We start from the raw sequence: 25,921 nt of genomic DNA, 5'->3' as shown, positions 1-25,921 counted from the left end.
CCTCACTTAAAAAGAAAAAACGCAACACCCGACCCTTCTCTAACAATTGTTTTCTAAAACTACCCTTCCTCAGTGACAAAATCTCATCTTCAATCCGAAAAGCCATCCGCAGCGAGGGGCTCAACATTCAACTCATCCACACTGGATCTACTTTAAGACAACAGCTCAACCGAAAACATCCATCGCATACACCTTCCCCTTGTTCACTCTCTAATTGCCCAATATCACACACAGGTTTATGCTTTAAGAACCACGTTGTTTACGACCTACAATGCGCTAAATGCAGTGCATCTTACATCGGAAGCACTACCAGATTGCTTCATTACCGCATTAAAGAGCACTTAAACACTACTGCTTCGTCGTTCTATAAACATATTCGCACTTGCATTAATTCAGAACCAGATTTTCACATCAACATTCTTGCTTCTTCAAGAAACGTAGGTCAACTTCGTATCCTCGAATCTTTAATTATTTCAAAAAATACTCCCACACTAAACAATAGACTGGAATTGAGCTCCGCTTTTATAATATAAGTTTAAAACATAAGAAAAACAATAATTAAAATAATAATAAAAAAAACCCTTGCTTGAATAGTCATCTCCCTTGATTCACAAACGCAACAAGTATTTCAAACACCAACTGATTTATTTTAACGTTCTCCTAACGTCATTTTTTGTTCTATATTTCGCGGTATCACGTGGTAAACTCTGCGGCTGCTTTTCCAATTTTGAACACTCTTCCGCTGTCTTCTCTTGAAAAAGGACTAATAGGTGTGAAATATATTGAGATTTATAACACCATTGAATACAACAGAAAAAAAATGACTGTTGTTTAGAGTTAAAATTTGTGTGAAAAAGAAAAAAACAAACAACAAAAAAAGAAATTTATTTCTTTTGTTTTCATTTAATTTTACTCTATATATATAAAAAAAAAATCTCACATTGTTCTTGGCTTTTAATTTTACCTTATAATTTTCTTCAACAATGCTTCAAGCAAACTACAATCTACTTATATATATATATATATATATATATATATATATATATATGAAATTTTGGTCATAACTAGTTTATTATATTCAAAACATCACATCAAAACACTAGGGTCTTTGGCCTTTATATATTTTTATAACCTATATATATATATATATATATATATATATATATATATATATATATATATATATATATTATTTTTTTATTACATTTTCACCCCAAACAAGGCAAATTGCCACTTTGGTGTAGGGGGCTACTATCAGGGGCAACAACTACTGGGGTACTATGTAGGGATTTGGGCAGCAAGATGTCGGTTCACGTTACAACTGCTGCACATCAGTACTGTTGGGGAAGCAGGGACCTGGAATGGAATTCCAAAGTCTAGCGGTTCTGGGGAAGAAACTACTGGAGTAGAAAGATCTTTTACATCTAGGGATCTCTACAGTGTGGGGTGGGATTTAGCAGCCTGTCGGGTTTGTCGAGGGTGCTCACGTCGTGGAGGTACAAGTGCTTGCAGTTCGTCAGAACATTCACCACTAAAATACTTGTAGAACAGGTAGAGGGATGCAAGATTTCGTCGATGGGACAGAGGTTGAAGCTTAGATGCCAGTTCATATATAGTCTAAAGAAGCTTTGAATAAAAAAAATGCAAAAAAAAAAAGAATACAGTTTAAATTCCCGGAAGGAAAAAAAATTAATTTTAACCTATCGCAGACTTAGCACCTACATAATCCGATTTCTAAAAAGTTTATGATGACCAAAAGAATTCATTTATATATGGATGAAAAAAAAGGCCTTAACTAAAATTGTTAAATAGAAATAGACATAGCATTTGCAGAAGCCGATTTCGCAAAAGTTTTCAATTTTAAAACAAAATTGGCCTTTTGGTCAAGATCAAAGTGAAGTATCTGTTCCGGCAGATGCTGCAAGCAAAGACTAGCTATGACTAGCAAAGACCATATGTGGGGGTAACCCCACATATCTGAACTTGGTCAAGGTAGGGATCACCCTACGACCACAGTTACTATCCAGCTCCCATTTCCCACCTCTCGGGAGCAGGATCCCCCTTTCCCTCCCCCTCCCTCTCTCTCTCTCCACATTAAAAAACGGCCTTGTGCCTAATTTGCTCAGTGGGGAAGCAAATAAATACCATATGTTCTTCAGATGCTGCACTTCTATTTCTTGTTCTCTTTCGGTGGAGGAGAAATCCTTCACGACTGAGACAATTTTTATTTTTGTACCTTTTCTCCACATTAAAAAAACGACCCTGGTGTCTAACTCTGTCCCGTGGGGAGGCATAGTAAATAGGTACATAAGGATGAATAGAGAAAACCTTAACTAAAATTTTGTAAATAGAAAACGGGGATGTGTGTGTGTGTATATATATATATATATATATATATATATATATATATATATATATATATATATATATATATTTATATATGATTCGTTTTTTGGAAAAAGAAATCCAGCAGAGTGCTCAATTAAAAGGAAAATCCGAAAAATAAGAGCGTATTTATATTTTGTGTACAGAAAGTTGTTAGATGAGACAAATCATTGGTACCGTCGGTTTCAAGTCCGATAATTAGGACCGTTTAAGGTATCCTTATCAAGCTCTCTTTAGCTAATATTCGTCTATCTAGACTCATCTAACAACTTCCTGTACACAATTGTCACTATCCAACTCCCCTACTCCCCGAGGAGTTGGTCCCCATTTCTCCTTCACTCCTCACATTAAAAATCGGCCTTGTGCCTAATTTGCTCGGTGGGGGAGCAAATAAATACCATCTGTTCCGGCAGATGCTGCAAGCAAAGACTAGCTATGACTAGCAAAGACCATATGTGGGGGTAACCCCACATATCTGAACTTGGTCAAGGTAGGGATCACCCTACGACCACAGTTACTATCCAGCTCCCATTTCCCACCTCTCGGGAGCAGGATCCCCCTTTCCCTCCCCCTCCCTCTCTCTCTCCACATTAAAAAACGGCCTTGTGCCTAATTTGCTCAGTGGGGAAGCAAATAAATACCATATGTTCTTCAGATGCTGCACTTCTATTTCTTGTTCTCTTTCGGTGGAGGAGAAATCCTTCACGACTGAGACAATTTTTATTTTTGTACCTTTTCTCCACATTAAAAAAACGACCCTGGTGTCTAACTCTGTCCCGTGGGGAGGCATAGTAAATAGGTACATAAGGATGAATAGAGAAAACCTTAACTAAAATTTTGTAAATAGAAAACGGGGATGTGTGTGTGTATATATATATATATATATATATATATATATATATATATATATATATATATATATATATATATTAGATTCGTTTTTTTTGGAAAAAGAAATCCAGCAGAGTGCTCAATTAAAAGGAAAATCCGAAAAATAAGAGCGTATTTATATTTTGTGTACAGAAAGTTGTTAGATGATAGATCATTGGTACCGTCGGTTTCATGTCCGATAATTAGGACCGTTTAAGGTATCCTTATCAAGCTCTCTTCAGCCAATATTCGTCTATCTAGACTCATCTAACAACTTCCTGTACACAATATATATATATATATATATATATATATATATATATATATATATATATATATAAAGAGTTTTTTGTTTACTATAACCTTTTTACGCAAATATTACGCAAGTAAAAATCAAGTAGAATATCTGCATGAATATAATTACACGTAATAGTTAACTAAAGATGATCATCCTGCAAAAAAGCCGAAAAAACTTTTGCTTGTGAATGCAATTCCACGACCCATACATAACAAAGTTGGATTTTCTTTTTAAATAAATAGAAAAGAGAGTTTTTCATATGAATATCAAGTCACAAGAATATAGGAGTATAGATAGAATGATTCACTTGTTTCGCTTCGGAAGAATTCATGGATAAAAGAAACTTACTTGGCGAAACTAAAGTGTTTCCTTGTTCTATTCTGACGCCATTTTGAATGCAGGCCAAACTTGTCGCATCAGTTCCGGGCAAGAAAAGCAATTCTTTGATGAGACCCTTTTCGTTTATAAAGAAAAAGAATTGAAATTAAACTGTTATTTTCATAATAAACGATGTAATGATAATATTCTAAATATTAATTTACTTGTCCGACGTCCGGGATAACAAAAAAAATCATTATGACAAACATTGATTAATGAGAAACGAATTACCCCCCTTTATAGTTGCTCTTTATTAGTTAAAAATCATTAAAACTATTTTCTCTCCAAAAATTTTCAAAACAATGAAATAAGCTGTTTGTTTACGGTTTTTAATTGGCTATTTTTTTTAATTTTATAAAAAGCTCATGTTAAAAGGAGACTAGGTTCTTTTTATTATAGTTTCTTTTTAAAAATGTAAAAGAAAATGTGCAAGTGAATTTACATCTGTTCCTTTATAATTTATATTTAAAATTATTCAGAAAAAAAAAAAACAATGTTTTGTGTGGTGAATTTTCATGTAAAAAGATCTACATTTTCAAATTCATTTTAGCTTTAAAGGTTAACTTTTTTTTTTTAATTTATCGTTATTTATTTTATTTTATTTTTCATTCATTTTATTTTTTATTGTTTTAAAAATTTGCAACTACCGTGAAATTTCTAATGGTTCTGATTGTTTACTTATTTTTTATGTAATAATTATCAAAATGGCGAGTAATAGTAATATACATATTATCAGTTTAAATTATTTTTTAGGGAATGCAATTTCGTTTACACACTGTCCCTAAATAGTAAAGTTTACAAAATATAAAATTATACAATAACATCAATTCCACTAAGGAACGCTCGAAATATACAGGACGTCTGTGGCCATTTTTGGATGGAAAATATATGTCTGGATGTTTTGCATGGAAAATATATTTCTGGATTTTTTGCATGGAAAATATATTTCTGGATGTTTTGCATAGAAAATATATTTCTGGATGTTTTGCATGGTAAATATATTTCTGGATTTTTTGCATGGAAAATATATTTCTGGATGTTTTGCATGGAAAATATATTTCTGGATTTTTTGCATGGAAAATATATGTCTGGATGTTTTGCATGGAAAATATATGTCTGGATTTTTGCATGGAAAATATATTTCTGGAAGTTTTGCATGGAAAATATATTTCTGGATGTTTTGCATGGAAAATATATTTCTGGATTTTTTGCATGGAAAATATATTTCTGGATGTTTTGCATGGAAAATATATTTCTGGAAGTTTTGCATAGAAAATATATTACTGGATTTTTTGCATGGAAAATATATTTCTGGATTTTTTGCATGGAAAATATATTTCCGGATTTTTTGCATGGAAAATATATTTCTGGATTTTTTGCCTGGAAAATATATTTCTGGAAGTTTTACATAGAAAATATATTTCTGGATTTTTTGTATGGAAAATATATTTCCGGATTTTTTGCATGGAAAATATATTTCTGGATTTTTTGCATGGAAAATATATTTCTGGATTTTTGTATGGAAAATATATTTCTGGATTTTTGTATGGAAAATATATTTCTGGATTTTTTGCGTGGGAAATATATTTCTGGATTTGATTTTGTCATATTATGCATAGATTTGTGCAAATGTGTCATTTTCGAGACTTTTGCAGAAATTCTTTGATGTGAGTGATGTAAATGGCGAAATATTCCATCAGGATATGTTAGTGATGGAGAAAAGTTTTAAAGAAAAATGGAACCCTGGCATTTTGGCAGACTATTGTTGGAATATAAACACTTAAGGATGACATTCAACACAAGCGGTTAAGAGGACAAATGTTGTTTAAAATGAGAAATTTGTGTTTTTCATTCATAAGAAATAACAATAAAATAACAATAAAATAACAATAAAATACGATTTAAAGTACATGAAAACGGCGCATAATCTGAAGAATTAAAGATCAGATTTAATATCAGGATATTTTACTTTGCACCGAAACAAATCTTAAACCTGAAATCTGTTGAACAGTGTAATTAAAAAAGATAGATTTTCGAAATAAATCAAGAATAATAATAAGAAGAAAAAAGAAAGGGAGAAAAGAAGAAGTAGAAGAAGAAAAAGAAGAAGAAGAAGAAGAAGAAGAAGAAGAAGAAGACGAAAAAGAAAAGGAAGAAAAATAAGAAAAAGAAGATGAAAAAGAAGAAGAAGAAAAGGGAGAAGAAAACAAGAAAAAAGAAGAAGAAAATAAGAAAAGAGAAGAAGCAAAGAAGAAAACGAAAAATGAGAAGAAGAAGAAGAAGAAGAAGAGAAGAAGGAGAAAAGGAGAAAAATAAGAAGAAAAAGAAGAAAAGAAGAAAAAGAAGAACAAGAAGAGGAAAAGAAGAGGAAAAAGAAGAGGAAAAGAAGAGGAAAAAGAAGAAAAAGAAGAAAAAGGATAAAAAAGAAGAAAAAAGAAGACGAAAAACAGGAAAAAAGAAGAAAAGAAAAAGAAGAAAAAGAAGAAGAAAAAGAAAAAAGTTGGATCGTGCTAATCATCACAGGTGCGTTTGGCTCAATTCCAGATGATCTTGAGAAACAGTTGAACTCCTTGGGAATCAAGAACAACATCACCATACTCCAGAAGTCAGTTCTGCTTGGCTTAACAAACATTCTACGTCAGGTGCTTTCCTTCTAATTGACTTTATGACTATGCTTACCAGCATTGGTGTAAAAATCCTTTCTTGAGTGAAAAGATGGCGTATAAAGCATAACAATACTGTGTAGCTAACGAGCAAACAACTGCATCTTGAACGCATAGACAAATGGTACAAGCATAAGCTCGCAACAGTACTTAAAAACGAAAATCACAAAATCCTATGGGACATGGACATACAAACAGATAAACCCATCCAAGCAAGGAGACCGGACGTCGTAATAATTAACAAGAAATAAAAATCCTGTCAAATCGTAGACTTTGCTGTTCCAGCTGACCACAGGGTTGAATATCAAAGAAAAGGAGAAACTGAGTAAATACACAGAGCTAGCCAGAGAGCTGAAAGGATATGGATGATGAAGAAAAAGATAATACCTATAATAGTAAGAGCACTAGGAACAATTCTGAAAAAATTTGAAAAAAGAATGGGAGAAATTGGAATTAGAGGAATAGTTGCAAAGATACAACAAAAAAGAATAATGAAAACAGCTGAAATATTAAGGAAAACCCTTGAATGCGGAAACTAATAAACATGAGCCACATGCGCGGGCCAGACAAAATACTGCGGAGACAAGACAAGCGTTACATAGAACCAAGAAAATTAAAGATGCATGTCTATAAGTTCTCTATCCCCTCGCTCATCCCCCATTACCCGAGCATCGCCCCTTCAAAAGAGTGATACCAAATAGTCGAGAAGGGTCAAGGAGGATGGAAACGCCGAGGAGAGAACACTGACCAGACTTCCGCTGGACAAATGCAAAGAGAACTGGGACTTTAGGGAGGCTTATTGCCACTCAAATCTCAGTGGAGGCCAATGTCCACTGCCAGCGATAAATCAATGGTAAACGGCTGTTGCGATAACACAAATTTATTTGCAAATGTTAGCGAAACAGGTGGAGAGTACTGGAAAATCTGGGGAGACTTGTTGTCACTCAGCTTCCCGGAAACACCACAGGTTGTTTTCAAGAAGAGATCTTTGATTATTTGTGTGAAAGCTCCTTGTAAACTACTACTACTAATACTACTAATACTACTACTACTACTACTACTAATACTAATAATAATAATAATAATAATAATAATAATAATAATAATAATCACTAGCAGGACCTGTGGAAAGTTCACAGCGGCATCTTCATATGTAATATATTGCTGGTAGGGATTATGTGGGCGTTCAGCATGAATGAAGATACCATCATATTATTCTAGCCGTTTTGTTAAAACTGTAAAGATCTAAACAAGTCTATATATTAATACAGTCGCGACTCTAATCCCCCCCCCGCTTCGGCGGCACGGGGGACAAGATCAAAGTGTAGTATCTGTTCCGGCAGATGCTGCAAGCTATGACTAGCTATGACTAGCTATGACTAGCAAAGACCAGATGTGGGGGCAACCCCACATGCCTGACCATTAACCAGCTCCCATTTCCCACCTCTCGGGAGCTGGTCCCCTTTTTCCCTTCCCCTTCCCTTCACTCCTCACATTAAAAATTGGCCTTGTGCCTAATTTGCTCAGTGGGGGAGCAAATAAATACCATCTGTTCCGACAGATGCTGCAGGCTATGACTAGCTATGACTAGCAAAGACCAGATGTGGGGGCAACCCCACATGCCTGACCTTTAACCAGCTCCCATTTCCCACCTCTCGGGAGCTGGTCCCCTTTTTCCCTTCCCCCTCCCTTCACTCCTCAAATTAAAAATCGGCCTTGTGCCTAATTTACTCGGTGGGGGAGCAAATAAATACCATCTGTTCCGACAGATGCTGCAAGCAAAGACCAGCACAGACCATATGTTGGGGTGACCCCACATATTTGACCTTGGTCAATGTAGGAATAACCCTACAGACCAACAGTTACTATCCAGCTCCCATTTCCCACCTCTCGGGAGCTGGTCCCCCCTTTCCCTCCCCCCTTCCTCTATCTCCACATTAAAAAACGGCCTTGTGCCTAATTTGCTCAGTGGGGAAGCAAATAAATACAACAGGCCCGCCGCCCTCCGGGGCCCGGGCGACAAGATCAAAGTGTAGTATCTGTTCCGACAGATGCTGCAAGCAAAGACCAGCAAAGACCATATGTGGGGGTAACTCCACATATCTGACCTTGGTCAATGTAGGGATCACTCTACAGACCAACAGTTACTATCCAGCTCCCATTTCCCACCTCTCGGGAGCTGGTCCCCCCTTTCCCTCCCCTCCCTCTATCTCCACATTAAAAAACGGCCTTGTGCCTAATTTGCTCAGTGGGGAAGTAAATAAATACAACAGGCCCAGAGCCAGTGGTCTCTAGAGAGCTAAGTAACGTTTGGACGGTAGCTTTCATTTCGAGACGAGTGAGCGGGTTTTTAAAAACAAACAAACCCATTTATTGACCTCATTAAAAACTGTCCCGCACAAAATGCTAACTGATGAATAGCTATCGCCGTCACGTCAATCAAAAACGCGCACCTGTTTTTTTTCACACTTTACTATTTTCCAACTGCGCGTCGTCAAGGCTTTTTTTTTCACGGGCACCTGTTTTTTTTCACACACACCTACAAACACCCGGGCAACGCCGGGTACCCCTCGCTAGTTTATATAGAAAAGAGTCCCGAGGGCATTGTTAGGAAAAGGAAATGAAGATACTTCATCAAGAGTTACTTGCAAGCTTCGATCAGAAAGAAAAGACCTGATAATAACCATTAATACCATAACCTAAAATAATCTGGCGAACGGTTTTGAAACGTCAAGCACAATGACCCTACTCTTGCCTTCAGTTATAACAATTAGTAGATCAACTTTTGAACGAAAACCACGAGGGTCATGTCGGACATCATTAAAAAAAGCCAAGACTTTCCAGAAAATAAACAAGCTCATTGTTGCCCAACCTTTCAAAAACTTTGCTAATAACAGAGAGAGGACACACAGAACGACATTTTGATGTTGGATCTGATCGATCGCCAGCATTTTTTAAAGATAGGAACAACAAACTACTCTTTCCAAGAAGAAGGAAACAGGGTTGAGACCTGAACAAGTACTAATGATTTTAAATGTCCTTACCTGAAACGGGAATGTTTTTCGAGAACATTTCCCCAGTTGGAAAATGGAACCTTTTGTGTCAAGCATTGCTGGGAAATGGCGTTTTATTTTCCTGTGTTGTTCTTCGGAACAATCGAGGACAAGATGGGCGCCGCCTCCACTCAAGCTTAAGCTCACACTGTGCCACTTGGAGTCCGATAAACTGACATCCGCGAACCTCTTCCTTGTATTGTTGTAAGTTAAAATAAAACGCTTATCGACGATTTCCAAAGCGACCAATGTCGTCTTCTTGGTTGGGTGACGCAGCGAAAAAATGCACTGGCGATCCCAGTTGGATAATGACCTGCCGCTGCCACCGCCGCCGCTCGAGCTGAGATTGTCCGGTTCGGATTTCAAGGTCATGAAAAAAGAGAACTCTTCCGGGAAGAAGGCGCATTTCGTGAAGATTTTATCGGCGCTAAAATTCGGGGCGTTTTTCGTCTTCGTGAGGCGATAAGCAAATGCTTGACTTTCAGGATCGAAACTGCGTTTCAAGATGGCGTCTTGGCGATGCACGTCTAATCGGAGACCTTTTAGTAAAATGTCGATTGGATGTGGATCTAAAGTCAATGAAAAAGAAAATACAAATATTAAAGAATATAACAAACAACTACATTATTGATGGGAGGGGGACAATTCTACGGCTGGTGAGTAAGAACTGAACATTTTTTAAATGTGAGAATTTGACGATTGTCTCCTACATGTATGAAACTCGATGAAATATTGCATTTATAGGGAAAATAACACACACACACACACACACACACACACACACACACACACACACATATATATATATATATATATATATATATATATAATTATTTACTATAATAATTAAATACATACAGACATTAGTGTTTCATCCTTTCGGGAATCAGCGGTCCAGGGTGTCACGATTAACGCCAGTCGAGAGATTCGAACCCCGGCAACAGAAGTCGTTTTTTTTTTTTTTTTTTTTTTTTTTTAAGTTATATTCTGCATCTTCCATTATAATAAACATTCAATCTGTGAAGTCTGTCGAAACTATCGTATCGTGAATTCGATCTGGTAGTGGAAACGTGTAACTAAGCAGACCAAAAAACGTTAATAAAAACGTATTTTGCTCTACTGTAGTATTGAGCACTTTTTTAGGTGTTTTTTCCATTTATCACTTACTCAGTATGTGTGTGTACGTGTGTATGTGTGACTCCTAGAATCATACAGTACCAACCACCATACATAAGGAAAACGTGTTATGTATACCAATGTGTTCCCCAAACCGTCCTCTTTACAGACTCTTATACATCTGAAAACACAGCCAACATCCAATGTTTATGAAAGACATAGAGGTTTTGCTCATCTCTGTACACCCCTGCGTATGCCTCTTACCTCCGTGATATGCTAGTACGAATTTACTTTTTTATATTTCAGAATTTCTGAGATGATGATTGATTATTCCTTTGTACTACTGCTCTCACCTCATCTCATCTTATTTAAGACTTCTGCCTGGTTATGGATGACGGGTTAGGGTTAGGGTTATGGCTGACGGGACAAAAGCTTGTGGATTAAATAAAGGTTCCGTTCGAAATTCGGTGCAGATTTCAAAGTTCGAGAGAAAGATTCCCGAGTTCGACAAGATACACCTGAATGGCATATCAGTCATAAGTCGACCGTAGACAGACTAGCAGTTGTGGCCAGTGCAATATATCGAACAAGAAATTATAGCTCATTGTTTTTAGATTAGAAGTTATTAGCATAGGCAGGTGTTTGTTTATAAAGAAAATGTCATAACAAAATGAGAAGGACGGGTCGAATAGGCTGACAATAGTTGACATGGCGTGTCGTGGATCGCCACGTTACAGAACGAATATGTGGATCGCGATTTTAGGGGAAAAATCTATACAAGCGGAGAGTCGGATTAGGGGGGTTAGAGAGAGAACAGATCAGAAAAACTCTCTCTCTTTTTCTCTCTGTCTGTCTGTCTGTCTGTCTCTCTCTCTCTCTCTCTCTCTCTGTCTCTCTGTCTCTGTCTGTCTGTCTGTCTGTCTGTCTGTCTCTCTCTCTCTCTCTCTCTCTCTCTCTCTCTCTCTCTGATACCCCGAGAATGTGGAGCAGTAGAGTTCTCGTTGAGGCGATGAGATAGAAATAACTAGCGGCTAAAACCATAGTAAAATAGAGATCTCCACCCTCCTTCTAAGGATAAGAAACTATGATGCGACTCGACTTTGATCATGGAAAACATGGTAACTGAATGAAATCCATTTGTCGAGGAAGAAGTGAGTCTTGCGTCTGTTGCTATACACTGAGTGAGCTTCAGTTGAGATGAACGGCGGGACAAAAACCACTCGAGGACATAGCCAAGGGGCACGAGAGCAGGATATGAAAACGTACGTTTGGCTTCGCTTTTATAAAACCCTTAAAATTGTTTATATGTCGTAGTTAGGAACATTGACGTAATGCGAGATGAAGAAGGTCGGAGGTTACATCGACCAAAATGTTTTGAAAATGACACTTAAGATAAGAACAGTAACCCGAGAAATCTAAATAATACGATTAAACGTCTTTAATTGGTTATTTCATTTTAATTTTCATATTTCCGTTTCCTGTTGATTTTGCATTAGTTTCTTTCGCCACATATCGCATATCTTAATAGTTTTAGACCATAAAAAAATGAGGTTTCGTAACTTTTTATTTTTAGATCATGAGTTGAGAAATCCATTTCACTTATGATTGTTGTTCTTCATTTTTCATTATATTCTTTATATGGAAATCACCCGAGACAAAGCATGAAGCCACTTGATGGAAGGAGCTAACATGAGCGATTGAAAAGACAGGGAACGCATATTAATCTTTAGGTAGAAGGAAAACAGTGAACAGGAAGCGAGTTCCACAACCTTGCAATCCTTGGAAAGAAGCTACTGGAATCGGAAGCTGTATTACAATGAGATGTTAAATAACGACTTGATGGTGACCACTAGACCAAAGAGTCAAACGAGCTGTGACAAAGGAAGCAGAGAATAGATCAGACAATCTGAGGAACACATGCTATAATGGAAGATTCCGTTCAGTCTCGAAAGACAATGGATACGCCTTGTAAGGGTAACTGTGCATGTAATTGTGAGGCAAGGGTTGCGCAATCACCAACATCACCTCTCCTGAATCGGTATTGCTTGAGTCCAGTGGCAAGAAGAAGTGCTAGACAACTGAAAACAATGCTGAGATAACACGATTGGCAGATAAAAATAATTACTCGAAAGAGTAGAGGGTGGAACGATAAAAGTATATATATTCACTTGTGCCGCTTTCAGTGTGGGCAGGTTTGATAACTGGTTGAAATTGTACAGAGTGGAACGATAAAGTTGTCGCCTCAAAGAAAACAACACTACAGCTTTATTTTAAAACTTTTATTGAAAAAATCAATTCAGGTAACTTGATTATGTAGTAGAGCTGGCATCTATTCAACGTAACTGCCTTCAGCCTCAATCACCGGCTTGATATGGGTCTGGAACTGGGAGCATGCCTTTTCCACAAGCTCCGGCGGGAGCTCTGTGAACACTCGATGGATGGCAGTGATCAGGCTTTGGTGTTGTGGGAGGTCTTATTGGTGATGTTCTCGACATATGGCCAAATGAAGTAGCCCAGCGGATTTAGATCAGGAGAGGAGGGGGCAGTGAGAGAAGTGTACAAAGTCGTAGCACTCATTCTGAAGTCAAGCCTGGGACCTTTTGGACTTGTGGGTCGGCGCTGAGTTCTACTGCCACACACAGGGTCTGCTAGTGGCCACCTGATTTCACCAGAGGATCACCACACTCTTCAGCACATTCAGGTACACTTTGGTGTTGACTTTTAAGCCAACTTCGAAGATGTGAGGTGGCATGATGTGGCCCTCACTTGAAACCACACCAAAGACCGTAACCGTGGCCGGAAACTTTGTTTTCGTCACCCTGGGCATGTCCCTGTTATTCGTAGCAATCTAGCAATGCATTTTGAGGGTGCTGACAATGGTCCTGCTGTCATAACTTGGATCGATAGAGAGCATGAGTTGTACAGCGACGCATCTCCGATCTCGCTCATTGAACATTGTGTCACTTTCAGACATGAGAGAAGGCTTCTATTGCTTTTGGGATTTGTACAGAACTGACCAACTAGAAGATTGTCTGCAACAAAAAAAGAGAGAGCAAGTTTTCATCAAACGGAAATGGAATCATGTCGTCTTTTCTATGGCGACAATTTTATCGTTCCACTCCGTAATAAAACCACAAAAAATCGATCGATTTGTTAGTTACAGTAAACATTATTTACATATAAAAGAAGTTTTAAGCAATTCGCAATAGAAGAAGCGCTAGGTGTATCAGAATTTTGGGGGAATTTTTGCCACCCCCAACACAAAACTGCGAATAAAATGTAAAAAAAATAAACTCGTAATTTTTCTTTTTAAAGTGGGTTATCTATTTTCTTTATGGAATATACTTCCAAAAGAAACTTTTAAAGTTTGTTTAAAAAATAATAGAATTATTATTTTTTTATTAAAAAAAAACAGTGTTTACAAAGTGTCTGCACGCGTTCATGCAGCCATTTTTTTACAGAATGAAATCAATTGAATTTTACGAGTCAATTTTTTTTTCAATTTTTAAACTTTAAAAATCTATCAAACTTTTTCTATTGGTTCAATTTTTAAGATATTTACAGGGTCAATGTGAAATTTTATGCTTTTTCCAATAAACCGAATATAATATTCTAGACAAGCGTTTTTTTTTTATTCACCCCCCCCCCATTTTGAAATATCTATTAAAATGAAAATAATTAATCTTTTTACCTCAAATTTATATATCACAAATTGAAGGTAAAAGATCAATAAATAAAATAAGCTAATTTAAAATAACAAAAAAAAGAACAGTTATTTGCAAACTTACCTGTAAAGTCCCAAGTTTAAAACCTTTTTTAACCACGTTGAACTTTTTTGTTTTTTCTTTTAAGTGAAACCTTATAATCTTGTTATATTGTTCAGAAAATTTCGTAGAATTACGACAATTTTTTTCTAATTCATTTAATGTTTTTTTTTGTTTTGTTTTTTAGATATTTAAAAAACATTCACCCCATAAAGAAGAAATAAAATATAGTAAATAAAAAACTCATGCAGAGAATAAAAAAATCAAAAATCGGTCGACTGGGTTTTTTTTTTTTTATTGGCAAACACTGATAAATGAAATGAGATTATTTTTCACCTATGGTGGCCCATTTTATTAACTTTTGTTTACAGCACGTAATAGAGACATTAATTGTGCCGCTTTGTCTCCCTTTATTTCAATTGTGAAAAACATCTGATGTCACGTTTTTTGGAATCCTTGCTTAAAAAAGTATTTTTAAGGACATGGGATATAAAATATAAATATGGATAAATTCTTAACAATGAAGAATGGAAATACCCATTGATTAGTATTTTTATAGGTAAGTGATTTTTTGGAATGCCTATATACATATATTTTATCGAAGTAAGTGAAAATTCGTTGATTTTCTTTAAATCTTTTTTAAAGAAAACCGATTAAAAAAAACAAATATTGCATAATTTGTTATTAAACCTGTTATTTTTTTTTTAATTTGGTTTTTGCTCCTTTAATTAAAAAAAAAATTAGGGTTTGAATTACATTTTTCAAGCTTCGAAAGATAGGAGGTCGATTTATTCAATTTCTTATCACGCATTTTGAATGGCGTTTTCTGACACTGCTAAAGAAGCGCGTAACTTAAAACTGGATTTTACAAAGTTCCTTATACACGCGCGTTCGATAGAAATATTATCGAGCTAATATTTCTCCTTTACTACACATGGCAACTTTGATACTTGAAGAAGGTTGTAGGTTGTATCGACCGAAACGTTGTGCAGATAACACTCAAGCTGAGAACAATTGTGCGATTAATTCCAAATAATACAAATATTCCCGAGCTCGACAGAAAGATTTCCGAGTTCGACAAGATACACTTGAAGAAGGTCGGAGGTTATATCGACCCAAACGTTGTGAAACTAAATAATCAGGCTGGGAACAATTGTCGAAAGAATCCAAATAATATGAAATTAATTTTTTATTTACAGTTGAGATTCCTCAGAGATTCTGTCACGAATCAGCATCGCACATACACACACATACGCGCACTTACAGACACACACACACACACACACACACACACATACTTATACACCCACACACTTATAGACACACAGACACACAGACACACACATTTATACACACACAGACATACACACACACACTCACATACACTTACACACACACTTACACACACACACACGATAAAGAAAGAAAAAAAAACGTAATTTATACAAGAAAACAAGGGAATAAAAGGTTGGGACAAAGGTCGGTAAGATGATCGGAAATGAATTCCGGTGGAAGTAACAATAAAAAGACGGGAAGAAACTTAACACCGAATCGAGAAATGATATCACCTTAAATCAACAAATCAAGGGAGGTTAGCGATGGAATAAGAGACGAAATCAAAGATGGCGGAAAGAAGAAGAAGAAGAAGAAGAAGAAGAAGAAGAAGAAGAAGAAGAAGAAGAAGAAGAAGAAAAAAAAAAAAAAGAAGGAGAAGGCCTGTCAAAGGATAAGCAAAATAAGAAAGGTTGAATGAAAAAAAAAATGGAATGGGAGAAGAAAAGTCGAAGAAGAAAATTTCACTGGCTGCAAAAACGATAATGTCTACTTGATTTCAGAAACAAAAATTAAAAAAAAAAAAATGAATTCTTGAGCATGAAAGGTTGTCTGTTTAAATGGTACCATTTCCGTCTTCGTAGTTCTTCAACTTTTCGAGTAAAAATAAGAGGCTTTGCTTTTCGAACGACCCTCCTAATTTCCAAACAAGGATCATTTTTGATAGTCATTTGACTATTACAGATACTACACTCTGATCGCGACCTGAAGGCGCGGCACTACTGGATAGCTAAAACCAGTAATATGGAAGCGCCCTGGCCCATATTTTATTAAGTTTAGAGCCATTTTTGTCAAAAACAAAAATGATCCTTGCTGGGAAATTAGAAGGGTCGTTCCAAAAGTAAAGTCTCCTATTTTTTACTCGAAAAATTGAAGAACTACGAAGACGGGAATGGTACCATTTAAACAGACAACCTTTCATGCTCAAGAATTCGTCCGGGGCGCCTTCTGTCATCCGAGGGTTGCTCCTATTATTTTTTATTTATTTTTCTACATAGTCACCACCATTCTGAATGCACTGTTGCCAGGAATTCAACGACGAACCTCTGCTTCTGACGTACGTCTATGAAAGAGGTTGCTTTCTTGGAGTCTCAAATTGTCAATATCTACAACAGAGAGATGAAATTTTCAGGTCATGAATGCATAAATTCAGTCATCATAACAATGCAACTTGCAATTTCCTCTGATCCGTTCGGGCGGAATAAAAATAGGAGGCATTACTTTAGGAACGCCACTCGTATAAAAAAAAGTAAAAACTCTTTATGATAGAGAAGAAGAAGAAAAAAAGAATTGAGAAAAGAAGGAGGGGCAGCAGCAGCGTATATAGATTCTGTGTACAAAGAGACGAAATAATGAACCACATAATAAGCGAATGCAGCAAACTAATACAAAAAAAGACTGAAAGAGCGAACATGGCTGCATGGGGAAAGCAGTATCTATATATTACCACTGTAGTACCTTTTACGTACGTACATACCTTCGTTCATATGTGGTATAGATTGACGAATTTGCCAAAAGCTGAAATGAGGATCCATCCCAAGAAATGACCAATAAGCCTCGGGTGTGATTTTCAGTCAAATGCTTTTCTATTGGAAGATTGCACGCATCTTAGATTCTGCTTCCCCAGCGTACAGGGCCATACACACTGTCGCTAGCTGACCTTGTCTCCAACTCTCCAACTATCTAACTGACCAACTCTCTCTCCTTCTAACTAAGTCGGTATATATTAACTACTCTGTTACTATTACGTCTTTTAACTCAAATATTTTTAACATGTGACTTTGTATCACGTTTTCTCTATTCCGATTTATTATTTAAAACCTATTTGCTTTTGTATTTTTGACATTCTTTCCGTCAAGGTCGTATTCTTGGCTCTTTTGTTTATTGTTCTCCAGAACCCTTTCTAAGTTCCAAAAAACCTATAAACATATTTGTCGTTTGTACACAAACTAATTCTGCAACGGACAAATAATAATGTTCTTTATCTAACATTTAACTTTGAATAATAATACTCAATTTTTCCTGAATCGATTAGCAGAAAGGTAACCCAATGTCGTCCCGGCATAATCTAACATTAAAAGGTTTACCCTCCCAGGTGTTACTTTCTCATTTTGATAAAGGACTGGATTGTTGCTAATCGCTTGAGAGTCCCTTACCGGAGATTACCGAGGAGGATGCCCAGACGTTTATTTGCAAGCAAAGGTACCCCCTCGTCTAGGACAATGATTTCCAAATCCTACTTTCTGATTTTGTCAGAAGGAAGGAGGGTAACTAATTAGAACCTTCAGATATTATTGTCGAAGGGAAACGTTTTCATTAATAATGACGAAGAACACCTTTCCGAAAAAGACATTGGTTTCGACTAATTGAAGCTTGTGGTCGCATTGAATGCGTGAACATCGTGGTGTTTTACCGTCGAATGGTGGATGACTCAAGTACAATAAACTATAAAATACTAAATAGAAAGTATTAAAGCCTACAAAACAATGAACATAAAAAAACGCATTCAACATAAAATGAGTCACCGTGAGTTTATATGCCGTAAAAATCAACAACAAACGAATTTACTATGTAACATACTTGTACTTTTGATTTCATTGGTCCAACTCCAAATGTGTGTGTGTGTGTGTGTGTGTGTGTGTCTGTGTGTGTGTTTGTGTGTGTTTGTGTGTGTTTGTGTGTGTGTGTGTGTGTGTGTGTTTGTGTGTGTGTTTGTGTGTGTGTCTGTGTGTTTATGTGTGTGTGTGTCTGTGTGTGTGTTTGTGTGTGTTTGTGTGTGTGTGTGTGTGTGTGTTTGTGTGTGTGTCTGTGTGTTTATGTGTGTGTGTGTCTGTGTGTGTGTCTGTGTGTGTGTGTGTTTTTGTGTGTGTGTTTGTGTGTGTGTTTGTGTGTTTGTGTGTGTGTGTGTGTTTGTGTGTGTGTTTGTGTGTGTGTGTTTTTGTGTGTGTGTTTGTGTGTGTGTTTGTGTGTGTGTGTGTGTGTTTGTGTGTGTGTTTGTGTGTGTGTGTTTGTGTGTGTGTGTGTATGTGTATGTGTGTGTGTATCTCTGTGTGTGTGTGTGTGTGTGTGTGTGTGTGTGTGTGTGTGTGTGTGTATCTGTGTGCGTGTGTATGTGTGTGTGTCTGTGTGTGTGTGATTCGTAGACGACGAAACACGTGTCAGGGGATAATTATATTTTAATATATATATATACACACACCGATCCCCATTTAGGATGTACCAAATTGGTCAAAGGGAAAATTATTCCCAAATTTGCATTTAGGTAAAATGCACTTTCGCATAAATAATTGAATTCATTTAAAAAAATATCGCTAACAAAAACAAATATAAACACACACACAAACATATATATATATATATATATATATATATATATATATATATATATATATATATATATATATATCTATATAAAAGTGAAAGTGTCTGTGTGTGTCTGTGTATCTGTGTATCTGTGTGTCTGTGTACATTTCCCTACGCAATAACTCTGTCAATTTTTAGTCTACAGACTCGAAATTTGATATACAGGGTACTGAGATTTGGGAAAATCGATGTGATCGGTTTTTGGCCAGAAATTTGGCGATTAAGGGGTCAAAGTTCAATAATTTGACGTTTGAGAACTCTACCAAACTCTTCCGACAATTTTGGGTCTACGCACTTGAAATTTTAGATATAGGTTCCTTGGACATGGATCTAACTTAATAACTTGATGAATTTTAAGGAGTCATAATAGGGGTCAAAGATTTAAAAAATTGACCTCTGCGGTCTCTTCCAAATTACTCAGACAATTTCTGATCAAAATTTTACATAAAGGGTATTCAGAGATAGGGCAAGCTTTTTCATCAGTTTGGGTGGAAAATTTTTAGTTACCAATATATAAATGTATGTATATATGTCTGTTTGCATGTCTCCCTTGAACTTTCAATAGAGACGACAGATTTTACCAAGATCAGTATCGTTTTAAAGTTCGATCTTTCATACGACAAATATCGAAAAATTGGCTAAAAACATTGGTATCTTCCCCTTCAAATAGGCACTTTTCTACAGGGGGGGGTCACCTTTTTCGCCGATATTATTTAAAGTTATCCTCTCCTTTAGATTGTCTAGCCTTAATTTTAAAAATGTCGCTTCTGGATTGGCGGTGGTCGTAACAGCATAAACGTTAGATTTTTACCCCGTTCTTTTCCTCCTTTGCGGTACGGGTTCGAGCCTGCCTTCCTACTACCACTTTTTTTTTTTGCTCAACATACACATCCAAACACCCGGGCAACGCCGGGCAAAAATGCTAGTATATTAATACAATCAAAAATTTTATCTGAAATCACTTTTTCTAATTAAGCCGATGATGAAGGTTCTCATACTGGTTTTCTCTGTTTTTTTTTTTTTATTCTTCGGTCCTATTTGACTGGGGGCAGACTTCTTTTTAGGCTACTGCACTGCCCGAAAAAAAAAAACAATTTTCAATTTTTCAGCTGTTTTGAATGCTTTCCATCGGATTGTATGCATTGTTTTTTAACATGTTTTATTAATTATTTGCTCTTATATATATATATATAAGGAGCCTTGACTGCCGTACAAACGGTCGGGTTTCAATCCTGGCTTGAGGTAGTTGCCTGTCTAGCCGCACTGATGAGCTGTGAAACAGCGAAACAGTACTGTATGTGGATGACTATATATATATATATATATATATATATATATATATATATATACATGCGTACAGAAGCAGCAGCAGTAGTAGTAGTAGTAATAGTAGTAGCAGAACTACTACTACTACTTCTACTACTTGCATATATATATATATATATATATATATATATATATATATATATATATATATATGTTTAAAGAAAAAATAGAAAAAAACGAATGAAATTATTAAAAAATCAACGTTTCGTCCTTGTTTCAGAGGACATCTTCAGGATAATTGAAATAAAAATGTGATAAAAGAAAAGGTCATAGATCGTGCGAAAAAAGACAGTTTTTTAAAATCCAACCCATGTCGGGAAAGGACGAATATGTGTGCGTATGGGAAGGTTGTTTGATGTCTATATATACACTTTTAAAATGCATTAAAATAAATATGTACATTTTTTTTTTTTTTTTTTTTTCTACTGCGAAACTACTCATTTTCCTGAAACATTCAAAGAAAAACGGCTAGCCAGGATCCACCCTGATACCTTGCTCTTTGATTATTATTTTCCTTCTTCTTCTTCTTCTTCTTCTTCTTCTTCTTCTTCTTCTTCTTCTTATTATTATTATTATTATTATTATTATTATTATTATTATATTAACAGTGAATTGTTTCATAGTGAATCTTTGTATATATATATATATATATATATATATATATATATATATATATATATATATATACAAAGATTCACTATGAAACAATTCACTGTTAATATAATAATAATAATAATAATAATAATAATAATAATAATAATAATAATAATAATAATAATAATTAAAAAAATAACTCATTCTCAAATTGCCCTATAGTCTTTGGTATAGTAAGCTCAAGGGTGCACGTCCTGCCTATGCCCCACCAAAATATTGCCATGCCCCACCGGTGGGGCATGCGCCCCACGTTGGGAATGACTGCTTTAAACTCTTCGACCTAACGTTTACAAGGAACATAAACTGGAATAGATACATTGAGAGCATTGCCAAGGCTGCTGTGAAGAAGGTGGGCTCTCTCTACCGTGCTAGAAAGCTACTTACGCTTGAAAGTATCTTGTATCTCTATAAGACCACCATTCGCACAGGTATGGAGTAATGTTGTCACATCTGGGCTGGTGCATCTGCTACTAGTCTCTCGCTCCTTGACAAGGTTCAAAAGAGAGTCGCCAACCTGATAGGTCCTGAACTGTCATCTAAGCTTCAGCCTCTGTCCCATCGACGAAATGTAGCATCCAGTTGCCTGTTCTACAAGTATTTTAACGGTGAATGCTCTGACGAACGACAAGCACTTGTACCCCCTCGATGTGAATACTTCCGACAAACCCGACAATCAGCTAAATCCCACCCCTTCACAGTAGAGATCCCTACGTGTAAGAAAGCTTTCTACTCCAACAGTTTCTTCCCTGGGACTGCTAGACTTTGGAACTCCCTTCCGGGATTCTGCTTTCCTCACTGTACTGACATGCAGAAGTTCAAATGTAATGTGAACAAATATCTTTCTACTCATGTCCCTTCATAGTGTGCCTGCAACTTATGTCCCCGATAGTAGCCCCCTATTTCAAAGTGGCACTGTGCCATTTGCTTTTTTTTTTTAAATAATTCTTTTCTGTGCTAATTCTTATTTGAATCTTGTAAATTAATGAAATTGTATTATTTTGTAATCAGTGATCAATAGTGACTTCCAATGCTTGCCATAGAATCAGTGACGTCATCATTTTGTGCGTATTTTATGAAACTGTTTATAGGCATTGTTTATTAACGGATAATGTATAAACATTTGGACCACTCCAACAAAAATTAATAAATTAACCAATTTTAATGAAATTGTCAGTATTTATCAAATAATGATTTCTGAATATAATTAATTTCTCGCTTGAGGGGGGGGGGGGGGCTAATTAAGCTATTTTTTTTTTTTTTTTTTTGTGCAACAAGATGTTTTTCTATTTAATTCAATATCTTAGGACTTTACTTGACTAATTGTCTTTGAAAACTAATATTTATCTTTCAAGGGATTTTTACGAAATTTAGCTAAACTTGTCAGTTCCCGAATGTCGCCCTGAAAACATTTTTAATTATAACTTTTTTCTTACGTAAAAATTTTTTTTTTTTTTTTTGGAAATTAACTTTAAGGTTTAATCTTTCAAACACAATCAAAAAGTAATCGGAAAACGACAAAAAATGATGCTAAACCGACTTTCAAAACTATGACCCTTTATCAGCTTTCCGCCATTAATGCATGTCCCTACAAAAAGAGAATAATTTCTGTTTTCTGGGCCATAATCTATTCCATCTAACACTTATTGTTGGCAATTTATTTTAAACTTGAAGCTTTATTTTTTAGGTCGGTTTTTAATGTGGGGAAAATCTAGCTCCCAAAAAGAGGCATTCTGGATAGGAACAAAAATAAAAAAATAAAAATGTCTCGGTCATGAAGGATTTCTCGTTCACTGATCGAGGACAGAAAAATTGAAGTGTAGTAGCAGAACAGATACTACATTTTGTTCCTAGCCAAAATGCTAATATTGTTTGTTGCTAAAAATCTCCATCGAATTTATTTTCTTTTTCTTTCTGTTTCTTTTTGTGTTATTTATTTGCAGACCCCCCCCCCTCCTTCAATTGTTTTAATCACTTCTTTCGTGATTCGCGCCATTCACTGACTCAAATTCAGCGAGTAACGGAGGGGGGGAGGGATTTCGCGTGAATGCAACTTTTGCACGTCGGGATTTCTTCATCATCGTCTTCTTCTTCTTCTTCTTCTTATTATTATTATTATTATTATTATTATTATTTTCCTTCTTCATCTTTTTTGACTTATTCTTTTTTCTTCCTCTTCTTTTTCTTCTTCTTCTTCTTCCTCCTCCTCCTCCTCCTCCTTGTGTTCTTCCTTTTCTATTCCTTCTTTTTTCTTTGTTTTTTTCCTCTTCTTTTTCCTTTTTCTTCCTCTAATTTTCGGCTTTTCTTACTTTTCTTTCTTCATCTTTTATTCTTTTTAGCTGATTAGTTTTTCTTCCTCGTCTTCTTCCTCTTCTATCCTTTTTTTTTTTTACTTCTTTGTCTTCCTCCTCCTCCTTTTCTTTCTTCTTCCTCTGATTTTGGGTTCTTTTCTTTCTTTTCTTTTCTTTCTTCTTCTTCATTTTCTTCTTCTTTTTCTTTTCTTCTTCTTTTTCTTCTTCCTCCTCCTCCTCTTCTTTCTCTTCTAATCCTTTTTCTTTGTCTTCTTCTTCCTCCTCGTTTTCCTTCTTCTTTTTGTCTTCTTCCTCTAATTTTTCTTCTTCTTCTTCTTCTTCTTCTTCTACTTCTTCTTTTTCTTCTTCTTTCACCCTATCCCCCACCCCGAATGAATTTGTTCCAAACAGTCAATAAACATCCCGTAGTCGCCTCCTTTTCATCTTAAATACCCATTCTTTCACATACCAAAGTGAAGAATCGTGCCCGACCGGGGAGAGAGAGAGAGAGAGAGAGAGAGAGAGAGAGAGAGAGAGAGAGAGAGAGAGAGAGAGAGAGACTTAGACGGAACAGGTACGCGGAGAGGGGCTAGAGCGTGATTTTGTTAAGCCCGTGTGAACGATACATATACCTACGTGATTATAATACTTACGAGTCACACCCCTCTGCACACACACGCACACACAAAATCATATGAAGTGTGTGGGGGGGGGGGCGCTACTGATTATATACACCTTGCGAAAAACGGTAGACCGACCGTCTCAATTTAACATCAAACGCAGCCGGCGCGTAATCCAATACGGTCATTTGTATACAAAACACCGACGTCGGCTAAAGATTACACGGACTCACCACATTACATTAATTTGGAGGGGATTAGACCGGGTCGCCTTGTTTAGGCCACCTACTTACCTTCAAGGAAGCCGATCCACGTTCTAAGTAAACGTTTTGGCTTCTCTCTTTTTTTTTTTTTTTTTTTTAATTCAGATTTCCATCAGGAAGTACAAAAAGAAGAAAAACATTGACGCATGCCTTTTTCCGCCCAAATGATTTGTTTTGGAATTGCACATCGTTAAGCTTTTCGTTTTGTCCAACTCTCAAACCCGTTTTTCACTCTTTTCTCAAACTTCTCCAACCCCCTCAGGACATACGAAGTGCCTTCAATAAGTTTCCAGTCTTTTTTCGTTTGGACACTTTTATTGATAGTACATATATGAAACTCTAGTCCCATTCGAAGTAATCTCCTCCGGTTGTAATGCACTTGTTGTACTGTTCTAACAACTTCTGGGAGCTCCATGGATCTCCTCTTGCTTGAGCGTGTCAATTTCTTTTCTTTTAACGAGAATAAATCAAAGTTTATGTTAGATTGTTTAATAGTGTATTTCTTTTTATTTATTTGTTTCGGGGCACTAATAGAACTCTCCAACACGTCACAGCTGAAATGAGAAATCATGCGTGGCGGGAGAATGAGGAAATAAATGTCGTTATTACTTGTCCTATGTTTCTTGCGACGTACTCTGCTCCAACGTGTTGGGTCTACGTACGTAAACGTGTGTATCTATTTATAAATTTTCCTACTGTCTGTCTGTCTGTCTGTCTGTCTGTGTGACACGGTTTATCTCAGCTTACAGGCAACCCACACAGGCAAGTTAGGTACCAAAATGAAGCTTATGACCCAGCGGATGTTTTAGTGATATTTATATCCATGTTTGGTGTATGGAAATGAAAAAAAAAACGCAAAACAATAAATAAATGCATGCAAAAATGCAAAAAATGCAAAAAAGTCACATTTTTGGTGCGTTCTCAATTCCTGTATCTATATATATATATATATATATATATATATATATATATATATATATATATATATATATATATATATATATATATCTGTGTCTATATCTGTCTGACAGAACTTTCTACGGGGGGGGGGGGTACTCATACCAAGAATACAAATGAATCACCAAAATGAACAATTTGTCGCGTGGAATCGCCGCCAATTCCCGGTGAGGCTTGCCTTCGCCATGACAATTAATAAAAGTCAAGGCTAGACGCTGAGCAAGGTGAGTGTATGACTGGAAGAACCGACTTTCACCCATGGTCAACTGTATTTAGCGATTAGCGACATCGCGGGTAAGAACCCCACAGGATCTGATCTTCGCTCTGAAAAAGTGACTGTAAAAAGACGAGGAACGTGGTGAATAAAGAAATCCTATATAACTTCAAATACTTTCGTGTTGAACACTTCCTTGCTGCTGTTGTTTCCACTGTTGCTGTTTCTTTCATGTAAATAAAAATTGTGTAAATACACTGTACTTACTCGCTTTTCTTTTACAATATGCAGCCATCCGGCTGCAACGGGTTACTTGTTAAGTTACATGTGTACAATAGAGTGGTTGCTGCATCAGTCCAAATGTAGCAACAATGTTC

The 25,921-nt window shown here is 36.1% G+C and overlaps 1 protein-coding gene across 1 annotated transcript in view; it reads right to left on the bottom strand.

Annotated features, from left to right (window-relative positions):
- LOC145241563 (thrombospondin-type laminin G domain and EAR repeat-containing protein-like) overlaps positions 1-25,921 on the bottom strand; it is a 181,472-nt gene that overhangs the window by 100,927 nt on the left and 54,624 nt on the right. Inside the window, exons 3-4 of the mRNA XM_080104634.1 lie at positions 9,639-10,216; positions 3,902-4,007 (exon numbers count right to left, since the gene is read on the bottom strand). Coding sequence (XP_079960760.1) covers positions 3,902-4,007; positions 9,639-10,216 — 684 coding nt within the window. The remainder of the gene's footprint in view (positions 1-3,901; positions 4,008-9,638; positions 10,217-25,921) is intronic.

Source organism: Euprymna scolopes, chromosome 20, assembly GCF_053919585.1.
Source record: "Euprymna scolopes isolate OS-2025 chromosome 20, ASM5391958v1, whole genome shotgun sequence".
In the NCBI taxonomy this organism is placed as follows: domain Eukaryota; kingdom Metazoa; phylum Mollusca; class Cephalopoda; order Sepiida; family Sepiolidae; genus Euprymna; species Euprymna scolopes.
The sequence above is the reverse complement of the archived record's forward strand: the minus strand, read 5'-3'. Positions and strand labels throughout refer to the sequence as shown.